Raw genomic sequence first — 10,573 nt, 5'->3', positions numbered from 1 at the left:
GGACGCAGACTCGTCCTCACACACATCCCCTGGTTGTTTAATCAGTGTGATTGCTCTCGCCTGTGGTTGAACAGTCTTAAAGCTAAAGCTATCAAGAGGCTCAGTGGAGTGTTAACAAACACACAGGACACTCCCAGCCTCCCCCCTTGTCTCCCCCTCCTCCCCCACCTCCTCCCTCATCCCTAATGCCTTGGTAATAGCGACAATTAGCCACTCCGCTCCGTCGGTTAGATGGCTAAGCTCGGGCCCTGAGGCCCGTTAATGGCGAGCTGAGGTAATACAGACTGAATGGGGAATCTTGGGGCTTGATTGGATTTGAATCCCAGCCAGTCGAGGGTTTTTAGAAGGTGAATTTGGTGGATGGAAAGTCATTGCGGGGGAGTTACTGAGCGTATTTGTCTTCACTTTAATTTGTCCGGCGAATATTTGGTGTGGTGCAGGTCTCAGGACGTCTGGCTCCTCGGTTGGTGGGGTGAAAGCACATTTGAAATTAGTATTTCATAATAATATTTATCTATATTACAGTCACAAAAACAGACAACATGAGACAATAAGAAACACGGATAAACATGAAGAAGATCAGGTAACAAGCAGCAGCAAAGTTTGGCTGCACGTTGAAACCTCACCTATAAAAGTAAAGCTGATGTGTTGTTTTCCTATAAATAAATAAATAAAAAAGTTTAAGGAGTTAAATAAAAGTTATGTGGCGAGGCAAGAACAAAAACCTTCATCATCTGAGATAACATCAAATATAAGATAAAGATAAATGAACCTAATGGTCACTTAGAAGTTAGATTTATTATATACAAAAGGATCTGCATGTGTAATATTCCAGTGCTGTGGACTGAAGAGGCCGTGACTGCGTCTGAAAATGTCACGCTCATTACAGCATTAATACCCTTTACAATGCTGTCATCCCCATGCAGGAGGACACATCTCACACACACACACACACACACACACACACACACACACACACACACACAGATAAAGAGGAGGATTGTTTCGGAGCTGCTGTCCTCAGCAGTTTCTCCGGGACTTCCTGTTGTTAAGTCTTTGGGTGCGATTGTTTTGAGCTCTTGTCAGAAAGTTCTGGTTGAGAGAGGAGCTTTGTGTTTGACCAGATAACTTTTGCCCTCCAGACATTGAACTTTTAAGGCTGAGTGTGTGTGTGTCTGTGTGCGACATGAGATCTCGCTCTTTTGTTAGAGAGCATCGCTGTCGCTCGTTGACCCCTCGCTGCCCTTTGCTGTCTTAAAACCCCCAGCTGCCTGTGGTCACCGCGGTTTTGTATCTCGCCACAAACTTCCCATGAATCCCTCTCTCCTTTGTCATCCGCGCCGTCCGGAAACTGGAGCTGGAGGCCAGTAAATTAGCGTAAAGTTACTGCTTTAAAGGTTGTATTGTTAAGTGGTTTTTGTCTAGAGCCAGTACATACATGAAATACCTGTCATTTGATTTGGATACTGCACCATGGGTACAAAAGGAAGACTACACAGGTCACTACGAGCATGAAAACATTCAGTGTGTTTCTCACCAGCAGCTCCTCGTTTTATCATCAGACTTGTGTTCATGTCTCTACGCGCGGTGAAGAAGGCTGAGCGGAATAAAGCAATAAACATAGAAAAGTCAGAAATCAGTTTTTGATACTTCCTTTCCCTGTTAATGACCTCTCGCCCTGTTTTAGATTGTGTGTCTGTGCAGTGAAGTAGTTTCATTAAAACGCGTGTATCCGCCGAGAACGTATTGAAGTCCCGTCTCCTAAAAGCTCCGTCCTCGCTCTGTTCTCTGTATTCAGAGTTAAGTAGCTCCCATGAGTCAACACCAAACAAGCACAGGTGTCAGGGAGACTTTCTTCCCCTGGAGTTGGACTCTTGCCTTGCTGCACTCGAGAGTCCGGGAGGAAAAACGTTGCTGCCTAATTAGTTTAAAAAATTGTCAAGAACGTCTTGGGTGGATGAGAATGTGTGTCTTCTAGAAATGACCACGTCTGCTCTCTCAGGACGACGTCGCCTCACAGCAAATCCTTTTGTTTTTTTAACGCAGCGTTGATGTTTGTGACTTGAAGCACGAGACACATGCGGACGTTTTTCCTGAGCGCGACCAAAGCGCTCGAGTGGCCGAGACAGTAACTCACCACGCTCCGTGCTTGTGTGTGAATGAGAGAATCGCTGAACTGTTCGACCTTCCAGCTGCTTGTTCCCAAAAAAGTTTGACTCAGCAGCAAGAGACTCGTGCGTCACTGTGTTTCGCTCGAGGTGCCGCCGTATTGTTTGTTTACGGCGAACCAAACAAAACCGGCACGACGCCGCCACAGAGGGGGGGGTTTAAAAAAGCCTCCTGGTTCGTTGATCCGGCTCTCTGGCCGCCTCCCTCCGACTGTCAGCACAAAGGCGGAACGACGCCGCCTCCGCCCATTCCACGTTCACACCTTTCATACAGAACTTGTCCATGCACTTCTGAAGAATCATTGATCTTTGATTGATTGACTGATTAATCCTGTGTGCGTCTCCTCTTTCCAGCTGTTTCCTGTCTCTGCTGCTGGTCGCTGCCGTGGTTTGGAAAATCAAACAGACGTGCTGGGCCTCACGACGAAGAGAGGTAGGACACATCATCGTCTTCGTATACGTTTGTGTGTGTGTGTGTGTGTGTGTGTGTGTGTTTAAATATGTATTCCCATGTGTATCAGCGTGTTACACTGTCTGCATATATACAGTGTACAGTGCGTGTTGAGTGTTGTCAGGCTGTGTGCGCTTCACTCTGCTGCACATAAGATGTTGCTGCAGCTGTCACAGTGAAGACTAAAGTAAATATACACTGCCACCCCCCCACCACCAACCCCCACCCACCAACCCCCACCCACCAAACCCACCCACGGTTGTGAAGGGTGTGTTAATGTCACCAGTCCTGAAAGAAAATATTAAAAAAAAGAAAAAATATTTCTTCGCTTAATGAGCGTCACCGTGATGATAAACACGGCCATTCCCCTTAATTAGTGCTCCTCATGAACCAATTAACTCAGACGAAGTGATGCTAAACGAAGTGGAATGGAGTGATATATCACTTAAAGCCTCAACAGATGCCACATCATCTCATATTTACTCCTGACCGTCGCCCGCACACACACACACACACACACACACACACACACACACACAATCACACACACACAATCACACACAATCACACACACACACAAAATAACACAATCACACAATAACACAATTTACACCCTGAATAAATTCAGGAGCTTCACTGTTGGATTTGTTTGTAGGTCTGTTCTCATCTCAGTAATAACCCACGGCCTCTTTCTCACTTGTTTAATGTTGTTATGCACTTTTTTGTTTCTTCTTCTTCTTCTTCTTCTTCAGTGTTTTGCGTTTGTGAGTCATCAGGGAGGAATCAGTGTTGGTTATGAGCAGCAATGATAATAGTGTGTTGTTACTGGTGTAATCCACACACGTTCCGCAGGGAACCATTGTGCTTAAACACACTTGTTGGTTTCTGGTCCCTCCCTCCCTCCCTCCCTCCCTCCCTCCCTTCCTGCCGCCGCCGCCGTTCTGCCATTATGCCGCTGCTTTGATGTGCAAATTGACTCTTGGCATTTAGAGCGTTGGCAACACGTCATGTTACTTTCATGGTCTTTAAAACGAGTTGACCTCCATCAGAAGGATTGGTAATCTGTTTAAATGGTTTAAACCTGTCAGCGAGAGAACAGTCGTCGTCAGTATCCGGTGTGGACGGGAAACACACGATCGAGGAAGCAGCCCACAGGATTAGTAATATTTATAACGTCCAAACTGCAGGTGAAACTGACATCATATATGTGGGACGTAAAGGAGCTGAAGAGCCCGAGTTGATGGAGAGTAAATGGTGAATTTAGCTGTAAAGTTCTGTATCGTCACACTTTGAGAATATTCACTCTGCATTTAATCAGAACACATCTGTCATAATCGTTTTCTTTACTACAGGTTTATTATTATCATCATCATCATTATTATTATTATTATTACTAAAGGGTGTGTGTGTGTAAGCATCTATGTTAACTCTCTGGGACCTTTTCCAGTAGAAACACCAACCTTGTGGGGACCACAGCCTGGTCCTGATTTTTTTGTCGAGGTCACTGTTGGTAAAGTTTCCTCTCGCTGTTGAACAAAGTCAATACAACACAAGGGATCAATCAGGTGACCAGAAGCAGAACACCAAGTAATACTACAGTGCATCAGTGATGTGCTCACAGTGTTTTGAACTTCCCCCATGAGGCCAGAGAATCAGTCAGTGCAGGTTTGAACAAAGAGGGTTTTTGTGTTCAGGCCCCCGTCGTCATATTTTATTTTGCCTCTCTTCGGTTCTTGCAGGATGCAGAGGGTCGCATGTGTTTCTACAGCGCAGTGATTGATACCTGTACTGCGACGTGTGTGTGGTCACCTGTGACCTGACTAGCGCGGTCTTTGTTGAGCCTTGTTTTCCCCACAGTGTGAGGAGCAGAGCAGCGGCAGGCTGGTCGACACTCGGCTACATTATTTATGAGCGCCGGTCTCATATCACAGCAGAACCGCACTGCTGCGTTTACTGCACTGTTGGTTTATTTACCCAGACATCCCGCCATTTCTCCAGCTCCCTGTTTCTCTGCGTGTCCGTCTCACCCTCTCTCTCTCTCTCTCTCTCTCCCTCCCTGAAGACTTTTTTTCCCCCTTTCCCTTCAGATAACACATGTAATAAATGGAGACCTCTGCCTTTGAGGGAGAAATCATCGCTCTAGGAACTTTGGGCGATACAACTTTACTCTCTTCCTATCTACAGTTAATGTTGAAACGAAATACTTTTTTCACCACGTAATTAATTCACCTCGTCTGGCACAAAGGAAGCAAATGGAAAAGCCCTCACGGTGTGATCTTTCACTTCAGGGGAGCTCCAGCAACGGCTGAAAGAGGAAAGAAAAAGAAAACACTAGACGGATTTTAGTGAGTAATGATACTCAGCCAACCTTAGAGGGAGACCGTGACATTTCAAAAAACGTACTTGGTTAATTTTCTTAACCAGTCAGTTGTTACATCACAGGAAAACTCTTTCTGGATTTGTCCTTTAGCTGCTTTAAAAATGTCATCAGTGAAACCAGCTGCTGGAAGCGAGAGAGCTGCAGCGCGAACTACGTTAACGAGCCAAGTGTCAGCGGAGAAGCCCTCTCTCCGCAGCGGGAACGTTTCCCTGTCACAGGCGGAAAATGTCAGATTCTGTGTTTTCAGAAGATCCAGTGTCATCATCGGGGGGGGGGGGGTCACTGCTGGTCAAAGACACTCACTCTGCTTTTGAGAACATCTGGGAAGAAGAATAAAAAACTGATGTTAAAATCATGTAAACGTCGGCTTTAATACACTCGTTAAGACACTCCTACAGACTTGGTACTCTCGCCTTTGACGCCTCCTGCCAACAGTCACCGGCGGTTTTACCCATAAAGATAATGTTTATCTGATGCATACCAAGCAGTTAATTTGCCTAAACCTAACCTCAACCTCAGAGGTGGCAGATCACAGTGGTGATCTGTGGCAGCGATGAAAATCAGTGGCTTTTCTAAAGGAAAAATTGCCTCTATTGTATTTTCCTTCAGAAGATAAGTGCAGGTTTCAGTTTACTCAGACCTCCACTTACCACTCTTATCACTTATGATGGAAAATATACAGGAAGAGAAAGTACAGAGACACGTACGGAGATAAACAGCTTACACAGTAACACAACTTTGTCAGCGGCCTCAGACTCTTCAGCCGACCACAGCTTCTCCTCCTCTGCACCTCCAGCCAGGAATTAACAATGCTAATCAATGGAGCTGAATGAGTTGATGTATTTAGTGCCGGCCTGATTATAATGGAGATAAACTGGCATTGTCAGGTGTGTCAGGGGGTTTGGGGGGGAGGGGGCTGTTATTACTGACCAGGTTGTGTTAGTGGCTTCTTCACTCAGAGACTGTGTCCAGATTTTCTCTCTTACTCTAAATAGAGCTGCACAGTTTATTGTAGTCGTAAACTCCGCTGTGAAAAGATTTCCTGGATTCAACGAATTGCTAAATGTTGTGACAGCAGATGTGTGTGTAGTTGAATGCTTTTAAAACCTTGAAAATGTTTTTCTTTTTTTAAATATAATCACGTGTGTAGAAGAGGGAGGGATGTGGGAGGAGGTGGTGTTCTCTTTATCTACATTGTAAGCACTTGAAGATCAGATCATCACTAAAAAAGCACGTGTCATGTAGAGAGCTAATAAAAACCAATGAAAAACATTCAAAGTTTGTGCACAAGAAAACAAATATCTTGTGTTTTATAGAAACGATGTTCATACAGGAAGAAAGCGTTGGCAGTGGATGTAACTCAGGGTAACAGAGTGGCAATATGGGTGATGTATGATTCTTCCCACTCACCTGCAAAAATGACAACAACACAACTATATATATATATATATATATATATATATATATTATATATATATATATATATATACACAGTGGGGAGAACAAGTATTTGATACACTGCCGATTTTGCAGGTTTTCCCACGTACAAAGCACGTAGAGGTCTGTAATTTTTATCATAGGTACTCTTCAACTGTGAGAGACGGAATCTAAAACAAAAATCCAGAAAATCACTTTGTATGATTTTTAAATAATTAATTTGCATTTTATTGCATGACATAAGTATTTGATCACCTACCAACCACTAAGAATTCTGGCTCTCACATACCTGTTAGTTCTTCTTTAAGAAGCCCTCCTGTTCCTCCACTCATTACCTGTATTAACTGCACCTGTTTGAACTCGTTACCTGTATAAAAGACACCTGTCCACACACTCAATCAAACAGACTCCAACCTCTCCACAATGGCCAAGACCAGAGAGCTGTGTAAGGACATCAGGGATCAAATTGTAGACCTGCACAAGGCTGGGATGGGCTACAGGACCATAGGCAATCAGCTTGGTGAGAAGGCAACAACTGTTTTATTATTTATTAGAAAATGGAAGAAGTTCAAGCCATGCAAGATCTCACCTCGTGGGGCATCAATGATCATGAGGAAGGTGAGGGTTCAGCCCAGAACTACACGGCAGGACCCGGTCAATGACCTGAAGAGAGCTGGGACCACAGTCTCAAAGAAAACCATTAGTAACACACTACGCCGTCATGGATTAAAATCCTGCAGCGCACGCAAAGTCCCCCTGCTCAAGCCAGCGCATGTCCAGGCCCGTCTAAAGTTTGCCAATGACCATCTGGATGATCCAGAGGAGGAATGGGAGAAGGTCATGTGGTCTGATGAGACAAAACTAGAGCTTTTTGGTCTAAACTCCACTCACCGTGTTTGGAGGAAGAAGAAGGATGAGTACAACCCCAAGAACACCATCCCAACCGTGAAGCATGGAGGTGGAAACATCATTCTTTGGGGATGCTTTTCTGCAAAGGGGACAGGACAACTGCATCTTGGCCAACAACCTCCTTCCCTCAGTAAGAGCATTGAAGATGGGTCATGGCTGGGTCTTCCAGCATGACAAGGACCCGAAACACACAGCCAGGGCAACTAAGGAGTGGCTCCGTAAGAAGCATCTCAAGGTCCTGGAGTGGCCTAGCCAGTCTCCAGACCTGAACCCAATAGAAAATCTTTGGAGGGAGCTGGAAGTCCGTATTGCCCAGCGACAGCCCCGAAACCTGAAGGATCTGGAGAAGATCTGTAGGGAGGAGTGGGCCAAAATCCCTGCTGCAGTGTGTGCAAACCTGGTCAAGAACTACAGGAAACGTCTGATCTCTATAATTGCAAAAATAGGTTTCTGTACCAAATATTAAGTTCTGATTTTCTGAAGTATCGTATGTCATGCAATAAAATTCAAATTAATTACTTTAAAATCATACAATGTGATTTTCTGGATTTTTGTTTTAGATTCCATCATTCACAGTTGAGGAATTACAGACTTCTAAATGCTTTGAAAGTGGGAAAACCTGCAAAATCTGCAGTGTATCATATACTGTATATATGTGTGACAGCAGCTGCTTCACAGGCAAGGCTGAAAGAATTAGTTTAGACTTTGTGCTGAAGCATAAAAATATTCAAGTGTCAATTCTGTCAGGTTGTAATATTAGAGAAGAAGAGTGGCTCTACTTCTATTTCTTCTTCAGCGTTGCGGCGTGAAGCATCATCTGTTCGCTGCTCTCGCTCCGCCCGGCTCTCCAGAGAGCTGGTCTAGTGGGGAACCGCAGCAGAAGGTGAAAATGGGATCTCTTCACTGTTAATTATGGATCACAACCAGCCACAAGACTACAGAGAAAACTGGGTATTAATAGAACCACGGCTTTATGTTAATTGCTTTTTTCTCATACTTTTTTATTTATTTTTTTATTTTTTTATTACCAACAATCATTTTTGGATATGAGATCAAACAATCAAAAGCTACTTTGAAATTCTAATGCTGATGCGCAGAGACAGGCTGCGCAAGATGTCTCTGGTTCTCCCTAATAGGGTTGCCCCTCTGAAGACTGTATGTGTGTGTGTGTGTGTGTGTGTGTGTGTGTGTGTGATATCGCCCCTCGACTGGATAAATAAGTCGAAAGACAAATGAAAAGCTTCTGTAGGAAAAGACAGTGAGCCAGAAGGACAAGGTTGAGGTCCGCTCCCTGTCGACGTTTTTCAGATACATTTTTCATCACTCTCTTCTCTCCCACCTTAACGCTGTCAAATCAAGTGACTAATTAAAACTTTAAAACACAACTTTTTCTGACCTTTTCTGACAAAGCAGGGCCTTGTTTTATGAATCTGTAGGAGTGTTTGTACAGTAGACTCTGAGCAGCTACAGTACACGTTGCTATAAGTGCAGCTTTTCTGTATTGGGGAACATGTTCTCGTGCCTTGGCTGTTGTATATGTCTGGACCGTATGTGCCTCTGTACAGTAAGATACCCCACAGCTGCGAAGTTAATCTGCCATCATTAATATTTAGTTTAACGTCATTTTCCCCACACAGAACAGTTAGCACAGTTAGCATCTTTTATTTGTTTATGTTGTTTAGCTTGTGACTGGCAGTGTTAGCGGTAGTGCTAATGCTAACTCTCTCTCTCTGTCTCTCTCTGCACTGACGAGGTTTCATCCCCACAAGTTGTCATGGTGTTGACAGTTTATATTTGACATCATGACAGATCTCGTATTGTTTATAAAAATATCAAATGGACATTAACAAGGTTAAAAAACCTTTATTTTAATTAAACTCTTCAAATGTATTCACGTCAGTCGTTCCGCAGAGAAGTTAGAATACAGTCAGATAAGGAAGGAAGGAAACATACATGTAAAAATATAAGAGATGCTACTGAGTTGTAAGAAGACAGTATAACCAACATTACACTTGTAAGTAAGTCAGTGGCTCACATGTTCTTCTTATTTGCCGCCTCACTAATGATAAACACACTTAAACCTCTTCCCGTCCATCTGTCTCCATAAAACTTTGTTTTCCCCAGTTTGTTTATTCATCTGCTCGCTGGAGCATTTTTTAAAAATTTTTTTAATTCACATCTCAGACAGATGTTGCCACACTTCCTCGTCAATAAGTTGTCCTAAAGGCTTTTCAGTAATTTGCAGCGCAGCCAGCGACGACTCGGACGGGCCTCCCTCTCTCTGAGCAGATTACTCTGACGTCTCCTGTCAGCTGACAGCGCCTCCTGACCTCTGCTGTCTTCACTGCTACTACAGCAGTCCCCCCCCCCCACATTCATTTTCTTAAATTAGATGTTTGCACTCCTCTTGCATGAGGCAATTAACATATTGTGTCATTTTTTTTCCACTACACTCATTAAGGAATTACACTCAGAGACACTCCACTCAGAATTACAGGAGGGTGAGAATTCGCGGCATAATGAGCAGAGCTTGATTAAAATTTAAGTTTTAAGGCTGTTTTGTTTGTTTAGGACTTGTCAGCGCTCCACTCTATCCAATAAGCTGGCTTGTGGAGCTAATTATTCTGCTGTAAATTGTTTCCTGAGGTCTCTTACAGTCTAATTTCAAATGCTGCCTGGTGAGCAAAGGTGCTTAAGTTAATTTTAATGACAAGATTTTGTCAGAATTACAGAGTCACTGAACCAGAGGCCGTTTATTAAGAGAGTAAGTAGACAATATTGGACTTGGATACAAAAAGCAAACTAAATTTTGAATAAAGCTGACAATGTGATTATAGGCCTTCAGCAGCAGCTTCTTTTTTTTTTTGTTTTCAGAATAAAGGCCTTTTCTTTTTCTTTTAATAAGTCTGTTAGTGTTAGATTTCCACGGCTCTGCAGAGGTGATGTTCTGCTCTGATTGCTCAGTGCTTGGCTACCACACACTCCAATCTGCAGTTGGACAGATTAGCCTGTCTGGACCAGTGAATGCCAAATCACTTGTGTATGTGTCTTTCTCTGTGTGTGTGTGTGTGTGTGTGTGTAAGTGTGTGTGTGTGTGTGTCGGCGCTCCGCAGTGTGTTTGTGTGTCTCTTATTTAGCTGGCATTAACCGGAGTGGCAGATTAGTAGAAGAGGTTTAATGTTGTCAGGCATGGCTGGGTGTCTGTGGATGGCCGCTGTGTAAACGAAT

At 43.8% G+C, this 10,573-nt stretch overlaps 1 protein-coding gene across 4 annotated transcripts in view; it reads left to right on the top strand.

Annotated features, from left to right (window-relative positions):
- The window catches only part of atrnl1a (attractin-like 1a), a 219,055-nt gene that overhangs the window by 131,752 nt on the left and 76,730 nt on the right, over positions 1 to 10,573 (top strand). For all 4 annotated transcript variants that reach the window (XM_056394524.1, XM_056394523.1, XM_056394522.1 and 1 more), the window contains one exon: positions 2,523 to 2,601. In XM_056394524.1, the coding sequence (XP_056250499.1) occupies positions 2,523 to 2,601 (79 nt within the window). The remainder of the gene's footprint in view (positions 1 to 2,522; positions 2,602 to 10,573) is intronic.

Source organism: Seriola aureovittata, chromosome 14 (genome assembly GCF_021018895.1).
Source record: "Seriola aureovittata isolate HTS-2021-v1 ecotype China chromosome 14, ASM2101889v1, whole genome shotgun sequence".
NCBI lineage: Eukaryota > Metazoa > Chordata > Actinopteri > Carangiformes > Carangidae > Seriola > Seriola aureovittata.
The sequence above is the reverse complement of the archived record's forward strand: the minus strand, read 5'-3'. Positions and strand labels throughout refer to the sequence as shown.